This window comes from Protopterus annectens, chromosome 11.part0, assembly GCF_019279795.1.
Source record: "Protopterus annectens isolate FY-2018-M chromosome 11.part0, PAN1.0, whole genome shotgun sequence".
NCBI classification, from domain to species: domain Eukaryota; kingdom Metazoa; phylum Chordata; order Ceratodontiformes; family Protopteridae; genus Protopterus; species Protopterus annectens.
In genome coordinates, this window is record NC_056745.1 from 1,336,998,168 (window position 1) to 1,337,020,520 (window position 22,353).

The 22,353-nt window shown below is 39.8% G+C and overlaps 1 protein-coding gene across 2 annotated transcripts in view; it reads left to right on the forward strand.

Moving 5' to 3' along the window:
• The window catches only part of LOC122815843 (MOB kinase activator 2-like), a 586,795-nt gene that overhangs the window by 286,877 nt on the left and 277,565 nt on the right, over positions 1-22,353 (forward strand). For both annotated transcript variants that reach the window (XM_044088657.1, XM_044088656.1), the window contains exon 3: positions 4,483-4,640. In XM_044088657.1, coding sequence (XP_043944592.1) covers positions 4,483-4,640 — 158 coding nt within the window. The remainder of the gene's footprint in view (positions 1-4,482; positions 4,641-22,353) is intronic.

Consider the following 22,353-nt stretch of genomic DNA (forward strand, 5'->3'; position numbering starts at 1 on the left):
ATATTTGAACTGTATCTTACTGAAATAGTTTCACCTTTTTTGTTTTAGCATAGACTGGCTAGGCCTGCTGAAGGCCTGCTTAATTTTATGCTTGTGTTGTTTGTTGTTGTTATTTGTTGAAACTAATTCCAAGCTAATTCCACTCTCTAAACTTTCTGGCTTCTGTGGATCACTAGTGATATCTGCATTGCTTACTGTACTTTATTTGTTTGTTTCCTTGAAAGTTAATATTTGTCGTTTTTGTTTTTAGTTTTTTGTGCATGGTTACACTCTGCACATAAGCAACTCTTGCTCACTAAAGCAATCATATAAGCCAATTATATAAAAAAAAAGCACTACACCTCACCCCTACTGGCCTCACTCCCCAACTCACCAAGGAATTCCTAATACATTCCCCATGTCCATTCTCAGTTGTCCAAATCTTCCTCCTGTCCATCTTCTCTGTCTGGGCTGGGTGAGGCACAGTTATCACTGCCAACATCCTCCACTTTGCACATCTCCTCCTCCAACATAACTCCCTCCCTTCACATAAGCTAGCTATTTAGCCTGCTCTTGCAATAGCTCTCTGGACTCAGGCTGCAGACTCTCAGGTCAAAGGAGAAGGACACACACACAGGACACCACCACACTCACAAACTGCTACCAATCTAATGACCACTCCACTAAACAATAACAAGAACACAAAGGAGACCAGGAGTGTAATCTCTACAAAAGAGGCCTCCCTACAGAGCAGAAGACACACAAACAACCACAAGAAGCCACAAGCAACACATAAACCATAAAAGCAGTGTGCACAACAAAGCAGTTACTTGTCTGTCATACACAACACCATACAAACACTGATGTCCCTTGACTCCTATTAGCAGACACACTGATCAGACACACCACCAGGCTGAACAAGGAGGGTCAACAGGCTGCCACAGTAAGCTGCCGGCGGGCCACATAACACACACACTCACCCACAGCCACGGTGGGTAATAAATATGACACACACATTGTCCACATGCATGTGAACGATGCTGAGACGATTACCTCCCTGGACTACATGAAATGAACTATAGAGAGCCTCTGATTATGTAGGAGCAGGCAGGTAATAGGACCCTGACCAGAGTCCTACCCTCACCTGATCCTAGAATATACACAATACAAGGGATCAATGTCAGCTTTAATAATAAATTCTGATTCCCTTGGGTCATTCAGTGATCCAAGTCTGCACACAATGGGATGCTGGACTGGACTGCCACGCTTGCTTCTCTGAGGGACCATAGTGCCTGGGCACCGCAGGCTTGGGCTTCCGACCTATTGCCAAAGTCCTTGCCCACCCCCATAGAAATTTTAAAGCTTGGCCAATGCTCTAACTATACCAGGAGAGAACTAAAAAAGGAAAAAACTAAGGGTAATGCTGCCCAATGCCAGATGCCTAAATCTCCCTCTGCACGCGACTCGAGGCCCTTTCCTCAGTATGTGACCATAACCTGTCTGTGACTGAACTGAAACCTGGTTCAAGGCTCCCTAGAGCACCCCGCACGTTCAGGTTCATAATCATATCAACACCCGCCCCAAAATCTTGGACAACACTCAGGAGGTGTCCATATTCATAGACCATAAAGGCCACCCACACCCTTGGTGCACCACAACGACATCGCATTAACCACCATCCACTCAAACTCCACCATAGGCAAGACTGCTCTGGCAATTTGTATAATAAAGGGAACCTCTCAACTCAGACTCAGGAACCTCACATGGACTTCAAACAAACATTGAAGGGGATAAACCTCACTCAAACACCATCATACTAGGTGACTCAACTACCCTAATATACACTAGTCAACACTAACAAAGCCCTAAACATCTAACCTAGGATCATCTGTTCATCCATGGAAAATGTGCCATGGATCAACTAGTCACCATCCCCACATCAGATCATAAACTACTCTTGATCATCAGTCAACTTTTACTGGATCAAATGTTCAACACTGGAAGTATAGATTCTAAAGTGACAATCAGACACTTCTCTAAACTCCGCCCCACACCTCTCAAAAAACTGAGCCAGTGAAAACAAAAAAAAAGCACATGAAAAACTTCTAAAACCCATTTCACACTTCTCTAAAAACTGCTGTGGTAAGCATTAACCCCCCTGGCTGAATCACTTACAACCAAAAAAACCGCTGAATCACCTACAAATGCTCTCACTAGCACCCCCACACAAAACTAAACTGTGGGCAATCCCAAACAAAAGCGTCCAGTCTGGTACCAAAGGCAAGGTCACCCAGTCTACCCAACCCATAAAAGCTACTACATACAACAAGGCAAATCCGCTACTACAGAGAAGACTTTGATCAATTGAAAAGTAAGAAACTAAGAGCTCTCATAAAATCATCCAAGGCCAGATTTCATAGAAAAATCGCCAAGGACTCTAAAGAGAAAATCGCCAAGGACTCTAAAGACAATCATAAGGCCTTCTTACTCTACAGCCAAAACTGCTCCCCTCCCATTCCATGATGCTCAGAATTAATCAAAAATGATAAAAATTAACAGCCTGGCACACATTGCCGCCAACACCCCAAAAATTTGTGTCTCTATTCAAAACCCCCCCTCCAGAGATATCTATTCCATCTCATTGTGAGGGTTCACCAACATCTCCACCAGAGAAACCCACTCACTAAGTTAAGGAACAGCATACATGGATCGGATGGTGTCCCCGGCTGGTGGTCACGAATCTGTGGGGAATTAAAACCTAGGCCTAGGACACAGCCCCATAATCTTACAAAGTTGTAGTAGTGTTTTACTCCAAGTGTGGTGCCACCGCAGAGGTGGTAAAGACCACCATGCTAGGAGACAGACGATCCAACGTATCACCTTACAGACCCTGCAAGCCTGCCTCCAAAAGCCATGGAGAGGATCATAATGGAACTCATATGGATGACACCAAGGCTTGGTACACATTGATCCAACCTCGTTTAAGCTGACAAAAGTTAATCCTGGTACTGTTTTTATTTTGATCACCAATCGACAGAATGAGCCATACAGACAGGAAAGGCCTACCTCACCCTGGCACCTGGCAAACGCCAGGGTACAATACCTCAGGTATGTATCATCGAAAAGAGTATCAGTTGGAATGTAAACCAATCAGTGCTGCATCCTGGCTAAGGGAAGCAACCCACAGGTCAGAGTTGCTCAAGCCATGTCAGACTCAAAGCCTGTCAACACCTGTCACAGTAGGGCTATTGCCCCATCCACTTGTTCGCATCTACTTTTCATACTTACAACACAGGGCCTTTATGGTTGACAAAGTTCAGCAGATACTGCATGACTGACAAGGAAAAAGATGATTGACACAGATATCCTCTAGAAGGAAACACATCTGACCATATACTGGTCTAGAAGCTGACACTGAAAATTAAACTAAAAAATGCATAGTCATACTCTGACGGGAAACGAGGGAATTTCTAGCTACCATATAGGTGAAAATCCACTGAGCACAGAAAAAGATCAGGGATCTGGGGGGATAGGTTGACAGTAGCCTTCGGTTTCAGGGATCTGGTCTAGGAGGAAGTTAGGAGGCTCTATATCACTTCATTAGATCACCGAGGGATTAGGAAAACGATCTAGGGAAAGGCCACATCTGTACTCATCATCAGGAAGACCTATGATTGAGTACAATGCCCCGCCTCGGAAACTCGTACTCCAGACACCTGCTGCAGCTTGAGGGGCCCCTAAAAGTTCTCACCAAAAGGGGAAACCTGCGTTTGATGTGTCTGGCCACCCCCGACTGAGGATCCTCCTCTCCTAAATCTCATCATACCGCTTGCTCTGAAAGAACTCAACAAATAGAGCATACAATAAGTGTCAAACCCAGATTTGATGAATCATCTTCACCTCAAAAAATGTCATCCCCAGATTTGATGATGCGGCTGACTTAACCCTGACTAATAGTTATAATGGATGGGAGAGTGAGGACAGATCTATCACCCAGGAGACTCCCTATGCTGTGGAACAAGGGACAGATTCATCGAGGCAGAGCACTACGGTCTTGTTCAAGATCCCCAACACATGAGGCATGGGAGATCGCAGGCCTTGTTTAGGATTACTTCATGAACATGGATGGACCTATCTGTTTGATGTCTCAAGGCCACATTAACTAGTCTGTATGTCATCAGAACTTTACTTTGACAACATGAACTTGTTCCTTATTTTTCATTAATTTATTTATTGATGGCTTAATTACTCTATTTATGACTCCGTTTATAAGTGAACTTGAGCTGCAGAGCTTTTGTTCTACATTCAACGTGAGAAATATTTGAGTTCTTATTATTATTTTGTGGGAAGTTTTGAAGTGAAGAATTGCATCATTTACAGCAGAGCTATGGTAGTAAATATGTTTTGAAGTGCAGCTCGTAGTAAAGGAGAAATCAGAAAAGTTATATTATGAAGAAATCATCCTCTGTTGCATATTCTAAATTATTTTTACTTCTCTTTTAGGAAAAATGTTAATTCTAAAAGCAAAAAACCTGTTGTGGATGCAAAGTTAAACATTCACCCAACACCACCATTAAACCATAAAAACTCTCAACTCGGCTTTAAAGACTTGGTGTCTCTTCCACCCGGCATTGACCAAGCTGAATGGCTGGCCACAAACAGTAAGTGTTCCTGAGCATTTTTGCATAGTAATGATGATGCCTGTATACCTTAAAATTGTTAATAGGGTGGTGGGCAAAAGAAATATGCTCAGTTTAATGCACCTAAATTTACAGAACATTGCAGGTATCACAACATTGGAGCAAAACAAACATTTAGTATGTGGACTGCCTGAAGACAAATACTTAGTGAAACACTGGAGATCTAAGACCATGTGCCAAGAGAGAGGGTGTGCATGTTATATGTAAATAGCAGATAAGATATATTGACTGCAGAGCACATTAACATATGTCATCAGTGACTCAGGCACTACTGAGACCAAGAGAGAACCACTAGAGAGTCCTGCAAGGCAGAAACTGAATGGCGAACAGATGAGACTTAAATATACCAAGTTCAAGATGGTAACAGATGGTCAACACCAGATCATTTTTCCTGAAGACTAAGCTTTTTTGTGTTTTCTCCACAAGTTGCTGAATGATGAACATCAGAGCTTTGGCCATCTGAGAGGGGTATAGTTGTTCATGTCATTTTTTTCTCTCTCTAATAAAGTAACAGTTTTCCTGAATGCATTTCTTAAGTTAGCCAAGCAAAGAAGAAAGCCTTTCCGTACATTTAGAATGGGTATTATTTGGTCTAAAATGAGTCTTAGTCCAAAGGAATTACTTCTGCTTGTGTGTGTGTGTGTGTGTGTGTGTGTGTGTGTGTGTGTGACAAAGAAAGGGATTGGAGGCACAAATGCTTCAAACAGTCCTCATAGTATGGCTGTAGAATTTGAAACTGCAGGGTTCCATGAATACTTCAGAAAGAAGGGAGCATACAGAGGAGTTACCTCCACTAACCAATTGAAATGGGACCCATGAGAGAGTCCTGCAAGACGGAAAGTGAATAGCGAAAAGATGAGACTTAACTATACCAAGTTCAAGATGGTAATTCTCAGAATATTCCCTTTTCTCCAAGGTATGTAAATCTTTGAGTTGGTAGATGTGTGTGTGTGGGAGGGGGATCTTGTCCCATACAAAAAAAGAAGATTAAAGGAGAACAAGGTTCAAGATTCTCTCTTCCCCTGGATTTGCATTTTTTTTTATTTTGGTCTGTCAGCACTTGGTATTACAAGTGATGACATTTCAATAGGGAACTGTTGCCTCCATAGTACTTCACTGTTTTGCACTAGTGATGCTATGTATCTAGCTAGTGATTTTTACACACATGCACACACACACACACACACACACACACACACACACACACACACACACACACACACACACACAGACACACACACACACACCTCATGGAGCAAAACTTCATTAGCGATTCATTTGCATGTCCCAATCAAACATTTAGACATATGATTAACATGTCAGTAGTAGTAGATATCCTAGGACTGACCACTGGTCATCCCAGATGGAACTAAGAGTGGAGCTGAGACTTTGAGGCAATGTTACAACTGCCTCATGTACACAGACAACCCTCTCCTCCTACCACCAAACACTAATACATGCGAGAGATGCAATTATACAGCCAAACTACAGACAACCCTCTCCTCCTACCACCAAACACTAATACATGCGAGAGATGCAATTATACAGCCAAACTGGAGCCTAAGCTCTCTCAACCCAAGGCTGGATCAGACAGTCAAGAGGAGAAGGGAAATACTTGCATCACACCACCAGTCTCACATAGACCTATTAAACCAGCACTGGCAAAAAACACACATAAATACACAAAAATATACTTGGAGGCTCTAAATAAAAATCTGCAAAAGCAACAGAGATCTCCAAAGCAGATATCCAAGCAACATCCACCCCCCCAACACAAATCATGAAACACATACTTCACAAAACCGGTGTGCCATGCAATCACAGCCCTTAAGGCAAAATAACATACCCAGCATACTAGTATAGGTGACTCTCTAGTCAGGCACACTGACGTCCCACTCACTAGGCTGAATAAGGAGAAGGTTACTGTTAGCTGCCTGTCGGGTGCTAGGATCCGCCACATAACACAAGCACTCAGGTCACTCCAGAACAAGTACAAATACGACTCTGTTATTGTCCATGTTGGTGTGAATGACCTGAGCTGTACCTCCCTGGACTACATGAAAAGAGACATGGAAGAGCTCTCTGATCTTGTAGCCCAGGCCAGTATGACCCTGAGTAGCATCCTGCCCTCACCAAGAATACCACCACAGTATAAATAAAAAATTATCAATTTCAACAATTGGCTAAGTTTCTGGTGTCATTCATAGGGGATCCAGTGTCTGTCTGCCTGGGATGACATGCTCGACAAGCCACGCTGCTTCGCTAGAGACTGCTTGCACCTGTCACCCTTAGGCTTTCAAATACTGGCCAAGGCACTTGCCACTCCCATAGTGCCTTTTTTAGGCAAGGCTCAAAAGACAAACCCACCACCATAAATAGCACAAGTAACAAAAAACTGAGGGTAATGCTACTCAATGCCAGAAGTATAAACCTCAAAATGTACGCACTCGAGGCACTCCTCAGTATGGAGAAAATCGATATATGTGCAGTAACAGAAACCTGGTTTAAGGCTCCAGAGACCACCCCAGCACTACCAGGCTACAACTCATCCCATACATTTCGGCCACAGAACCCAGACCGAAATACAAAAGGTGTGGGCGTATCCATATTCATCAAGGATACCCACACCTCCAGGTTAGTGGCACAGCACGATGCTTCCGAGATCATCCATGTGCAACTAACAACGGGCAAAACTGAAATTCAAATTGTAGCTTGCTACAGATCACCCACCATGTCCCAGGGCCCCTATTCTGCATTTCTGGAAACACTGGGAAATATAAAGGTCCTACCAAACAGGGTGATTTCAATTACCAAAACATTAATTGGAAGAACTACTCAAGTACTAACTCCCTTGCCCAACATTTCCTAGAATTTATAAACTCAAATGCCCTGGATCAACTGGTCACCACTCCCACCAGAGGTGACAACATTTTGGACCTGGTCATCACCAACATGGGCGACCGGTGCTCCACACCAGATGTCAACCCCTCACTGGTTCGATCTGACTATAAACAAATCACTTTGGATATCCACATTCCGCCCCCACCCCCAGACAAGGAAACCACCATGAAAAACTTTTCAAAAGCAAACTTCACATTGCTTAAGACCGAGGTGGAAAGCTTCAAAGCCCCCATGCTAAAGGATAATATTGTCCAAGCTGCAAAATCCTTTACTAATGCATTCTATGGGCACCTACAAGAATGCATGGATCGTGCTATCCCAAGCAAAACCAAGACTCACTCCTCTAAGAAAAGGAAACCAGTCTGGTGGAATCCTGCCATAAACAAGCTATACAATAGAAGGAGGAAACTAGTACATAAGAGTAAAATCCCAAGAAGGGAAGACATCCCTGATCAGTATCAGCAAGAAACTATGATCCCTCATAAAATCATCCAAGGCGAGTTTCGAAAGAAAAATTGCCAAGGACTACAAAGATAACCACAAGGCATTTTTAGCTATGTCAAGAATCTAAGTGGCAATGCTCAGATCTGCTCGGAGTTGGTGCAGAATGGTACAAATTACACTGAACCGACTGATATTGCTAACATCCTGGCAGACAGGTTCAGCGCAAATTTCATCCCCCTCTCACCCCCAAAAGGGCCCATAACCATACCAGAAGAATGTAGAGCTCCTGAAATCACAGATAATCTGGTTAAAACAGCCCTCTCCAAAGTCAAAAGCACAGCATCAATGGGACCGGATGGTGTCTCAGGCTGCATCCTACATGAACTCAAAGATGAACTAATCCCTCACCTAAACACACTGTTCAAACTCAGCCTCTCCACAGGTTACGTACCCATAGAGTGGCACACAGCAACAGTTATTCCGCTCCACAAAGGTGGAGCCACAACAGACCCCAGGAACTATTGCCCTATAAGCCTGACTAGCTTGGTCTGCAAGGCTATGGAGCGCATCATCATGGACCTCATTAACAGAGACATTGGGAACCTCCAAACACTGGACCCTACCCAGTTCGGCTTTAAGGGCAGATCATGCTTCCTAAACCTGGTGGACTTCTTTGAGACAGTTACCAAGGCTGTAGACAAGGGAAAGCTGGTACACACAGCCTATCTAGACCTTGCAAAGGCCTTTGACACCATTCCCCATTCTGGTATTATAGACAAGCTCACCAGCCTTAACATAAACCCCTATGTCACAAGATGGGTTGCCAACTGGCTCACAGACAGAACCCACATGGTAAGAGTTGCGGGAGCTAGGTCTGACTCTAAACCGGTTACAAGTGGCATTCCCCAGGGTTCAGCCTTAGGACCCCTCCTGTTCAGCATATATTTCTTAGAGGTACAGGCAAGCACAGGAGGACTATGGCTGACCAAGTTCACAGACGACTGAAAACTAGGGGCTATAATTGACTCTCTGGCTGACACAGACATCCTCCAAAAGGGTCTCACTGAGACGGACACCTCATGTCAAAATCATGGCCTGAAGCTAAATGCCAAAAAGTGCATAGTCATTCCCTTTGGAAAAAACAAAGTACCCACAAACTACCACATAGGTGGTAGTCCCCTAAATACGAAAGATGTAATAAGGGATCTGGGGACCCAAGTAGATAGTAAACTCTCCTTTGATAATCACATTGCCAAAGTGGTTAGAAAATCCTTCTACATGGCACACCTTATCACAAAAGGGTTCGCATCCAGATCAAAAGAGGTCATTGTGCCCCTCTACTCATCACTCATCAGACCCATCATAGAGTACAATGCCCCATTTGGGATGTATCTTACAAGACACCTGCAACAGCTGGAAAGACCACAGAAGTACCTCACCAAGAGGATCACTGGCCTCAAACAGATGCCCTATGCATCTCGACTGAAGAAACTCCAGCTGTACTCGGTTACATACTGCCTACTCAGAGGTGATCTCTGCCTGACATACAAGGCCATGTCCAACCCAGAACTGATGGACATGCTCCACCTAAAGAAAAGCTTATCCCCTCGAGCCACAAGCTCTAGGGATATAAACCTCACCACAACAATAAATAGGATGTGCTGGAGGGATATATTCCTGTCACACAGACTTCCCATGCTTTGGAACAAGATTCCAATCTACATTAGGCAGAGCTCCTCGCTAACACTCAAGAGAAACCTTGACGAGTTGATGGGAAACAGAAAGTTTACCCCCGGGATCACTTCAGTGGCTCTGCTCGACAGAGGCACAGGGAACTAATCTAAGGGGGCGGCGAAAGCCAACACATTCTGGCTAGGCTTATAAATGCCTTCAGGCAGATAGCCTAGTACCTACCTATGAACCTTCTGTCTTGGGTAGCTGAGGAACCAAAATAAGATTGTTTACAGTCATAGCTGACCTTGTCCAGTCATTTAGAAAGGCCAAAAACCAGCACTGACAAAATCCACTATACTAAGTTTACTGATCCAAGGCCCAATACAGAAATCATGTTAGAAATAGGAAACGATCTTCCAAACAGGTATATGATGGATAAATCAAGAATAAATATATTTTTCTAACATCTTTGCTAGTGTTGAGAACTAAGATATAGGCTGAAATTGTTCAAGCTGAAGGATCCACCTTTGTGGACTGTAGCAACTAAAGCATTTTTTCTAGTTGGAGAGCATATGATTATTCAAAAGAGTAATGTGGAAAGGAATAGAAAATGATACAGTTGTATTAAAGTATTCTGACAAAAGATCATCCACTACAAGTGTGGAAGGTTTACTTTTTGGAGAAGTTTTCAAACCTGATTAGTACAGACTACTACAAATTAAAAGACAGAGAAGTTAAGTTATGATTGAAAGGGGTCTGAGATAGCGCAGGTTAATTACCTTGTTAAAAAATGAATTAATTAAACTAAAAGGATGGTATGCTATTTAAAAACAGTCTTACTAGATATGATAATTGACTTTAATTGACTTGGCCCAGTTTCTAAGTCTTTTGAGCTTAACAGTTCTTTTGTGTGTTCTGTTCTGATACTATTATTTCCAGAGTTGGTTTGCTTATGTCTAATTATCAAAGGTAAATGTTTGGATTTTGCTTGCCTCCACTGTTATCGAAAAAGTATTTTAGTAATACTTATGTCAAGGACATGTCTTCAGTTAAATCATTTTTATTAGTTTGAATATCTGCAAAAAATTGCAGTATTTAACAACTATGTATTCCTGTGGAAGGTATAAGCAGCAGTTTTGAGTTTAGGACTGAGATTAGCATATGTACACTGCTGGGTACTTGCTGAAGGAAGCGCACATAATTCTAATATTCCCAATATTTTCTGGAGAGAATCATATTGCCCTATCTAGGATGCTTTTTTTATTTTAAAACTGTATTTGTTCTTGTGGGTAAATTTACAAGTAGAGACAAACTAAAGTTATGTATTTTGGGAAGGAATCTTCTTGATTACCCTTAGAATTAACAATCCAGGTTTAATTAACATTGGGTGACCAGATCTGCCATATTTTTTTCTGGGTGGGGTATGATACCTAGATATGAAACAGATAGTGATTCATGCTGTTTGAGACTTGATGCTCACAGAAGGAAAAAAAAAGAGCACTACAGTCAGTCCAGGTATATCAAGGCTACTCCTTCAGCACCTCTGTGACACCTGTTACACCTGAGCATTTTTACATGAGAGAATATCAGAGTTGTAATCAAGGAACCAACCCTTAAGGATTATCACTTTACTGCAGATAAGGTGTACAGTTTCAAGGGAAAATATAACCTAGAAATGATCCAGCATCTAGTATAATGCTCTTTGAAATTAGATATTTTGTAGTTGTATGACAGTAAGCATACAACGGAAATATGAAGAGTGATGCTGAACATAAAAAATAGCCAAGGAGGTGCTACAAGAAAAACTTTAAAAAATCAACCAAGAGGTAGCAACTGCATATATAATTCACACATATACACACACACACACACACACACACACATATATATATATATATATATATATATATATATATATATATATATATATATATATATATATATATATATAACTTCAGCTTTATATCACTGTCAAAAGCAGTCTTATAGGGTCATAGGTAAGTACTAGGCTAGCTCCCTTGTGGGCCATTTTACACTTGGCCAATTTCCCTTTTGGTGCTTGAATTGACATATCCCATTTGGTGTTAGATTGGCCTTCCCCATCCTGTGGCCAGTTTATATATTACTCCTAGTGAGAATAACTCTGATCATACCATACATAATTTGAGGAGACCCATTTAAGAGTGGCCTCTCTTCATTAGTGGTACAGAGAGCAGTCCTGGGGTAAATTTTCAGTTTCCCATCCATAGATCCAAGTAACTCTTGAGTATGGACAGGGATGAGCATTGCTTTATGTGGATGGGAAGTCTGTTCCAGAGCAGTGATATCCTCTGTAAATATACCTCTCCCGCCACACCATATTGTTGATGTTGCAGAAAAGGTTTACATACCTACACTGAGTGTTTCTAATACCATTTAACTTACTGATGTGTTGTAAATCCATCAGTACTGGGTCAATAGATGCCTTGTATGCCGGACACAGGTCACCTCTTAGCAGTCTGTAGGATACCAAGTATAGTGACAGGGCTTTGAGTCAGTCCATGTAGATCATATTATTTAGATCTTTTATTCTTCTCTCCGGGCACTTGAGTTGTTGCATGTGTCTGGGCAGATGCTTGCCAAAAGGGGCATTATACTCGGTGACTGGCCTAATGAGGGCTGAGTAAAGGAGTACAATGACATTCCTAGATCGAGACATAATCTCTTTGTTTATAAGTTGTGCAATATAGAAGGACTTTCTTATGACAATGGACGTATGTTGGTGAAAAATTAGGACACTGCTCACATAATTTCCCAAACTCCAAACAACTGGATCAACTCAGGGGAGTGTTGTCAATGTGGTAGTTTCCTGGGGTAGATTACTTCCCAAAGAATAGAACAGTGTATTTATTGGTATTTAGTTTGTCCATAATTTTGGCAGCAGTTACTTGTTTGGGACAATCCATCCTGCAGAATGACCAGGTCATTTAGAGTTCAGTGACTGCTCTTATCTTACAGTCATCTGCAAACTTAGTCAAGGCCTTGTGTATTAACTTTTATTTAAGACAAGTAGATGCCAAACAGGAGAAGTCACAACACAGAACCATGGGGGACTCCATGGATAACTGGTCTCTTTGTGGTGGTAACTTATCCTATTTTGATTTCCTGCATTCTGAATAAACCAGTTGGCAATCCATTGAGTGACATAAGAGTTTATTCCCAGCTTAAGCCTTTCTCTTATACCTGAGTGGGGGATTGTTTCAAAAGCTTTTGCCAAGTTGAGGTATATGGTGCATACTGTTTTACCTACATCCACTACTTTGGTGATCATTTTAAAAAAGTCCACAAGGTTGAGTAAATGACCTGCCCTTGACAAATCCACACTGAGACCGATCTAGTGTTTGAGGTTCCATTTGTCCTTTTTAATTTGTTCCATGGTAAGTCTTTCCATGTATTTGCATATTTAGCTGGTCAGACTTATGGGTCTGTAATTGCCTGGATCTGTGAAAGGTCCTTCTTTATGCAGGGGAATGACTGTAGCTGTTCTCCATTCACTTAGTATACAATCTGTATGAACATTGAGGTTGAACAGTGTTCTTCAGGCACTTGGCTTAATCGTGATTCATCACATTTAAAATGCATCCAGCAATACTGAAAGGACCCATTGATGCAGTATTTGTAGCTTTTGATAGTGCTTTAAGGATTTGGTCTTGTGTTATAGCTAGAAGCTAAAAGTCTCCTGTTAGCTTTTTGCTTTTGTTTCATTTCAATAACTCTATCTGTTTAGTTTTCCAGCTGTGACCTTGTATGCTTCAATGTATTATGACCAGAAAATCTTTTCATATGAACTTATTTTGATAGAAATGCATCATCTCCATTGACAGTATAGCTGAAAATATGTAGCTAGGCTTCGTGACACACTAGTGACCTACGGTCATATGCGTGATCATTAATGTGTGACTGACTGACTTTTCCCCAGAAAGTCAAAGTGCCAGCGTACTAGAAATTTCCATTGTCCCTATAATGGTGCATCTTCAGAGTTTATATAGTTGGGGTGTGAGGGGGATGTAGGCTATTATGAATAAATCAAATACTTTTAGTCCACGGATATTTTGCTTAACTTACTAGATGTACAGAAGTGTATGTGCCACTGCCTCCTAAAGTATGTTTACCTTTGTATGGGTGAATAAGTGATTTTACAGGTAACCAGTGACATCTACATTTAGTCTGTTTCAGAAAGTCAAAATGTTAGTTTTTTTTCCTTCTTGGACTAGGTTTAGTGGCAAGGAAATTAAAGGTAAATAGTGACTATAAAGTTTAGAAATGCACTAATTTCAAAATGACTTAGAAATTTAGACTGTATAAGATTAAGAATATCTTTGAAGAAATTCATAGATCCGTCTATTAGGCTGCAATATTTTTCATATATGCCTTTGACTAAGAGAAGTTTGAAACCTCATGTTTGGACCATATAGGAATTAGTAAGTACAGTATGTGAGCATGATTGAACTATGCCATAATTTCCCAAGATGGGACTTAAAAATCTAACAGTGATTCACTCCTTTTTATTTTATAAATAATATGTTTGAAGTGTGGCTTCTATGGGAGGAGTTCTTCTTTAGACTGACCTCATGTGATTAATTCTGATTAATAAAATGGCTATACAAGGTATATTTTTCCATAATGTTTTGAAAGTATTTATGTAGTTTTGTAAAATAATTAAAAGCTGTGCAGTTATGATGTATAAAAAGTCAATGAAAGCCTCCACCATTGCTCTGTAGTCATGATTTTGATAAAGTTAGCCTTTCTTTGCCTTTTACTATCACAAATGGTCTGATGAACATGTAACATTTTTATGCTGGAACGTTCTGTGTACGTGCTCAAGTGCATTGCATGTATTTTGCAGGATTGTTTTGGCCCTGTATAAAACTAATGGGGGTGCCATGCCACCATCCAGACATTTTGTATCCTTCCAAGGATATTCATAGTAGTATGAAAGTTCTTAATTGATATTTTTTTGTCATGTTCTATAATTTTATTCAGTATTTACAATATCATTTATAAACTGGAAAAGATGCCTACATTGAGCTATTTAAAACTGATTTGTGCCAGGAAAATGGGAATTGTTTTTGAGTTGTGGGTAAAGGAGAGAAGATGGCACTTAATGTTGATATTTTTTGTCTTGTGTTGTCCTTCTATCCTGACAAAAAATCACTTGAGTTTTAGATTTCTGATGAATGTGAATAAATCATCTACAAATAAGGCTGGCATATCTTTGCTGTCTGCATATGTGACAAATTTAATTTCAGATGGATTACTGGTTCTTGCTGTATAAACAGAACAGTTACTAGGCTAATTCTTTGTCTGAAGCTTCTGTTGAGAAGAAAGGTAAAGGAATACCTTCAACCTATCTTGGTTTTTCTGGAGTCTATGTAAATAATTGACGTACAATTTCCACTTCCAAAGAAATCGTAACTCCAGTAACCATTGAAAAGAAAAGAAAACATACTCTATTAAAAGCTTTCTCTGCAACAAGGCTGTTTTATAATATAGCCATAATGTTATCCATAAATCGAGCTCTCTAAAAAGAAAGATATGATCTTAGTTAATGTTGAAATCGATACTTTGTGTTGAATACAGAAGACTATAGGCCTGCATGATCCTAGATGGATGTGACATTTGACACGTCTCCCTGTATTAGGTATAATTCTTCTCAGGACAGAGGGGAAAAAATTATCTGCCGAGATATCATTCATATTATTTGTTTAAAGTATTAGACATGTATCATAAATAGCTGTAAAAGAACTGTATAAGCCGTTTGGACAGTCTTCTGATCATACATTTTACTTGAGAAGGTGAATATTTTTGTTCCTTTTACATTTGTGTACGTAATCTTTGCTGCTGGAAAAATATGAAATATGGCAAGTCTGATACTAAGAATTTGTTATTTGTGGTTTGTTATTAGGTTTTGAAGAAGGGGAAACATATTAACCTACAGTGATATTTAAGCTTTCTTTAGGAGTTGATGACTTAATTGATTTTTGGATGGCTCAAGCTCTGTTTTGGCATTTGTTTTTTTTTTTTTATGCAAAGCTTTGTTAAAGCCTCATAACTACTTATTCGTTAGCCTTATGGCTACTATCAAAGTGTGTTTATTTTAAGACTTTTATGCCAAAAAATAAACAACTGTGTAGAATTTTTGCATGTCATTTTTTTGCTGTTTGGGAATTCTGCTGCTTGTTGTTTCTATTAAGTTTAGTCCTGGCCTAGAATTAAGAGTTTGTTTCACTTTTTAGTCTCTGATTATGTGCTGTACAAAACAGAATCTTGTTTTTGTGTGTTCCAATGAGATGCATGTCCTTCTGAAGTTGAAATGCCATCAGTTAAAAAGCTGTCCAAATTGTCTTATTTAATGAAATTTAAAAGAAAGATTATTGACAGTAAAATGTGTTTAATTTCAAAACTGTATCAAGGGCATGAGACCATCTGGAAAACTGTGTTTGTTTATAAGCGAGGGCTCAAAAAGAGCATGTTCTTGAGACTGATAACTTTATTAGTTCTTGAAATATACTTTAGATAACTGAATAATAAGTGAAATTGGATTGCAAGTATAGGGAAAAGCATGATGTAAAACTCCCTGATGTCTGTAGAGAAATGTAACATACTTTTGAAATTAAGAATGTTTTTTGGGGTACACCACACTAGATACATAAAATAACTGATCTGTAGTCACCATAATTTACTATAAGTGAAATAGTTCAAGTCTGAAAAAGAAACCTTTAATATCTGGTATGGTAGAAGGCAGTAAATTAATATTTGTAGTAATTAGCATGTTGTAAGCCTGCTTCTCTGAATAATCAGTACTACATAAACACCTGTTGTGGAAGAAAGAAGTGTATATTTCAGGGCATACCTTTTCTGGATTTTAATTCCATTTCACTGATGCTTGTAAAGCCATATTTGGTAAACTTCATTTATTAAAGCAGCAGGTATCATTACACATGAGTTGAGAGTGCAGTTTTATTCCAATAATATATTTCAAAGCAGTATAAATTTAAATAGATACTAAAAATGCTGCCTTTAATTCTTCTTCTTTCAGCTTTTCCCAGTTAGGGGTCGCCATAGTGGATCACCTGTCCGCTCATGATCGACAGTGGAATTTTACAGTGTCGAGTTGCCAGCTCGGTGCCCAACCTTCCACAGAAGGCACACACACACACGCATGCACTCACGCCTAGGGCCAATTAGAGTGTCCAATCCACCTACAGCATGTCTTTGGGATAAAGGTGTGAATTACTTACTTCAAATCCATCACTTTGATGTCTTGCTGAATAAGCAGTAAAGTGTATTTAAATATGCAGAGACATTTAACAGCTGTAATAATTTATTCAGCCTGCTTTGTGTGTGTGTGTGTGTGTGTGTGTGTGTGTGTGTGTGTGTGTGTGTGTGTGTGTGTGTGTGTGTGTGAGAGAGAGAGATGCCAAGAAATAGTTCAAGACTGCACATGAACATCTCTCTGAGGAAGAGTCAATATGCACATGGGCAAACCATCTTTTTTTTTTTTTCCAAGAAATGAGATTGTGGTATACCCACTTTCCCCATGAAGAAAAATAAATACTTGGACATAAGTATAAAAGAGAAGTGGAAACCGGTATTAAGATTTGATGCAGTTTTGCTGTGTGTTAGAAAGAACATGCTATATTCCTCTAAAATTAGATTCTCAAAGGTAGTATTTGATGTTAGAATAAACGTTTTATAGGTGCCTTCTGTCTAATGATTTCAAGAGTCCAGGAAATGCATAAACAGAAATACCTTGCTGCAAGTTCATAAATTAATAATTAATATAGAATAATTTATTTAAATATGAAGACCAGTATAGCTTAATATAGTTTTTTAGCATGTGTAACAGGAATTAGCTACTAGAAAGTATCCCTTTTAGTTTAGAGAGAGAGCATTTTACCTTGTCTGTTATAGTTTTACAGTTCAGGCAGATGTATTAGTTTACAGTGACCAGATTTCATATTCTTGGACAGCTGCAGACTGAATCCAGACAGACCTGTATACCTTTGAGCGAATCCTAATTGTGAGCTGACTTGCAGGTTTTTTACAAAAGCATAAAAAGCAGTACAGAGAACAATAACGGGCATAAGCAGGAGCAGCCTTAGATCAACTGGTGCCCTAGGCAAAACCACGGTGCCCCCCACCACACCACCCAGCACCCCCATCCTGGTCTATCTACACCAAATAAATACTGGAAAAGTGCCCCTGCTATAGCAACGCCCTAGGCGGCTGCTTAGCTGGCCTATGCCTAAGGCCGGTTATGGGCATAAGACATGGCAGAGCTGTGAGGCACAATTTCATAGAAAAAGTTCATACTGTACCCGGACCAAGGTAGCTCCTGACTTTTATTAATTAACTTTATCTGTTTGCTTGTTTAGTAACTGGGTAAATGAATTGGTCTGACCCTTTTCACCCCCCCCCCCCTTTTCAGGTATGATTCAGGAATCAAAGGCAATGGTAAATGAAGCCTATGGATACATGGACAGTTTAGTGAAGCTAGTCAACCAGTACACATTTTTCTGGGGGGGGGGGTGCAGGGGATGTAGGGAGAACTGGAGAATCCAGAGAAAATACATGCACACAGAGAGAGCATATAAAATTCCACATACTGTGTGCAAAAGTCTAGATTCAACCTCAGACCCTAGATTTGCAAAGCTGAGATCTTAACATTATTAAACCACCATGCTGGTTGATTTTATATATATATATATATATATATATATATATATATATATATATATATATATATATATATATAAAGTGTATTCAGTTGTTTTTGTTTACCAGGAAAGATCAATTGGGTACGTTGCCCATTTTCAATGGAAGTCTGGGGAGAAAAACTTCAAAAAACTGCAGATGAATAACAGTGCAAAGTTTAAACAAGCTCTAAAGAAAGATGTACAGAGCATAACGGAATTCCTTAAAATGGAATAAATAAAAATATCACACACCTTTAATAGGTTCTATAGAGTGGGACTGATGCACATTACACATCACTGAAGCAAAAAAATCATCAATATAGATAATATTATCAGTAAGCAGTAGAGAGTATCAAACATTTGGGAGTTAAAGTAATGCAATGTCCATCTATATTTAAGATGATAAAAAAGAAAAAACATTACAGTTCCATAGCGTCATGCATTAAACTCACTTCAATTAGACATAAAAATCTAGTTGTGAAAAAATTGTAAGTAAGAAGATGAAATCTTGAGTAGTTGAACATTTTTATCCTGGACATTCAAAACATTTAAAGATTCAAGTATTATTGAGATGTAGTTTGAGGTTGGTCTTAAAACTGAAGAGGTTGTTTACTTGTCTGATGAAGAAATTAAAGCTGTTCTATGGTTTAGCTATACTTTCTGAGACTAAGGAGTCCTATGTGAGTTACGGGTCTATATTAGATAATCGAACTTTCAAAAGTTCGAGTGTCATATGGTCGACACCATATGATCAAACTTTTAAAAGTTCGAAACTCTAATAAAAAAATAAATAAACTAAATAACTTACCTGAACGTTTTAAGTAGGGGGGCAAGCCCCCATGCACCCCCCACATCCCCCGCTTTAAACATATCAACTCAGAGATTGAACTGCAGTGCAGAAAAGGGAAATCTTCCCATTCCATGCTGTATGGCGATCTCTGTTAAAATGTTTGAGCTTTCAAAAATTTGATCTTATAGTGTCGACCATATGACAGTCGAACTTTTGAAAGTTTGATCATCCAGTATAGACCTGTGAGTTACTAGGTTTTTGGAATTCTTTTAGGTGTTGGTGTTTTAATTGAAGATTACCTTTGAGTTTTTACTATTTTATTTCATTACTAACAGCTGAGGTGTTAGAGGGATGGTATAGTACTTTGTGCCATTATGAATTGTATATATGATACATTGTGTGGTAGTTCTGAATAATCCAAGTTTTCCAGGGGAATGCAGTGATAAGTTTGGTTTGGGAGACTGGATGTAAATGTGTTCCATTTTATTATAGCTCTGTTTAAGCTTGCTCACTAGGGTAGTTTACAAGTGTAGTGAAAATTGTAGACGCATACAGAAAGCTTGGAAGTCAGAGGGAAAGATGGACATTGCAGTTGCCTTTCTCCTGTGGTTAGTGAGATATCTAAAGTAGTCTGAAGCTGCAGTGTTTGTTTGTTGGACAGTAGCATTGATGTGTTGGTCAAATTTAAGTGCGTCATCTCTAATGGCACTCAATAACGTGATAACTTGATATGGGTGACTTGCTCTATTTTGGTGTTAGATGAGGATATATTTACTGCAGCACTCATTAGTGGAAGGTTACTAGAGATAAACGTGATTCATTTTGTTATTTTTGTGGGGCTTCAAGAGTAATTGGGATTGTTCTTGCCAAGTCTCAGTTGAGGAGTCTTGGGTGGTTGTTTTGAGTTGGGGTAGTGCTGGGGCTGAGCAAACAAGAACCAAGTCATCAGCATATTGTATGATTGTTGCATATTTGACTGTATTGTGAATATAAGTGGGGTCCTACTGTTGACCCCTGTGGCACTTGTGGTAAGTAAGTTGAGTAGAAGTCCTGCCATTTGACAGAATGTGTGCAGCTGTTGAGGTAGCCGGAAAACAATTCAGTGGCAGTGCTGCTTATTCCTAATTGTGAGAGCTTGCTGAGGAAAGTTCCAGAAATAGGGTAGAGGCAAGGTTATGAATATTTCTATTGGTTGGCTGTATCTAGATAATGCAGTAGAGCAGTTTCTGTGCTATGATGGGGAGTGAAGCCATGCTGTGCGTCTGTCTGTGTGTGTGTGTGTGTGTGTGGGGGGGGGGGGTGATTAAGTTTTCTTGTAGCAGAAAGTTTTGGGTTTGATGATGGATATATGTTCCTAGTTCTTTAGAGAGTGGGAGGGAGTGTTACAATAGGTCAGTAGTTTGAAAGTTTGGTGGAGCTAACTTCTTTTATGTATCGGTGTAATATAAGAGGTTTCCATATTTTTGGAACACAAGATTTTTGTAAGGATCTTTTGATTTACACAGAGACTGGGCAAGCTAATTCCATCTGCTCCTAATTTAAGATGTTCTGCAAGAATATTATCTGCTGTTAATGTAGTAAGATCTAATTTATTCAAATATTTTATATTGTAGTAATTGAGACTCTCTCAAATGAGAAGTTATTTGGCTGCTAGTACTATAGTTTGAGGTGATAGCTGTGTTAGTTTGGGAGGGACACTTCATTTTAATGCAACTAGGGATACACTGTGCAGGATCAGAATGCTATTAAATACCAAAGAACAGTATGAATAAAATAAATTGCTATGTGGAGTGCTGATAATCAGGGTTTTATGCTTCAGGAGGCTTTTGTTTATTTTACTGAATTGAGCACAGCATTAGTTAAGATGATAGATACATGTGTAAAAGTGCTAGTGTGTGAAACAATTATTGCCTGCAGTTATATATTGATGCTAAACTCTACACATTTTAGCCAGAGTAATACATTGGCACCACTTTAAAACATTTTTTAATGTACACACTTAATCTGTATCAACCAGGAAAGAGAGAATATCCTGCCAAACTACGCACCCTGAAACCTGTCGCTCAAAGATTTAAGTGCTGAAGCTTTAAAATGAAACATCTGAAGGTTGACATGTTAGATCTGTTCCAGCCTTCTAGAATAAATTCTGCCTTTTGTAATACATTAAGGCTTAGCAAATTAGATAATTAAACACTTGATGGCAACTGAATGCCTAAACAAAAATAAAAGCTTCAAAGGTGTTTAAGATGCATAGGTTCATAGGTTCATAGGTTTATACTAGGCTATCTGCCCTAAGGCATTTATAAGCCTAGCCCAATATTTTTGTGGCTTACGCCACCCCTTATATGAAAAAATACTGTGCCCATTAGTTTGTTGTGCCTCTGTCCAGCAGTGACACAGAGATGATTCCCGGGGTAAACCTACGATCTCCCATCCACAGGTCTAGATTTCTCTTGAACAAGAGTCAGCGAGGTGCTCTGCCTCACATGGACCGGGATTTTATTCCACAGCATAGGGAGTCTCTGAGTGATAAATCTATCCCTCCAGCACGTCCTATTTATATCCGTGCTAAGGTTTAAGTCGCTTGCTCTAGTGGTTTTGGTGGATTTGGATTTTTTGTGGTGGAGCATGTCCATTAATTTCGGGTTGGACATGGCCTTGTATGTCAGGCACATGTCACCTCTGAGCAGACGGTATGCAACTGAATAGAGCTGGAGTTTCTTCAATCTGGCAGCATATGACAGATTTTGGAGTCCCTTTATCCTTTTGGTGAGGAACTTTTGGGGTCTCTCCAATTGCTGCAGATGTCGGGTGAGATACATCCCGAATGGGGCATTGTACTCGATCATTGGTCTGATAAGTGAAGAGTACAGGGAGACAATGACCTCACTAGATCTGGATGTGAATCCCTTCATGATCAGGTGGGCAATGTAGAAGGTCTTTCTAACCACTTTAGCAATGTGAGTGTCAAAAGAAAGGCCACTGTCAACCTGGGTCCCCAGGTCCCTGATAACCTCTTCTGTGCTTAGTGGATTGCCACCTATATGGTAGCTTGAGGTTACCTTGTTTTTCCCGAAGGGTATGACTATACATTTTTGGCGTTTAACTTCAGGCCATGGCTCTGGCA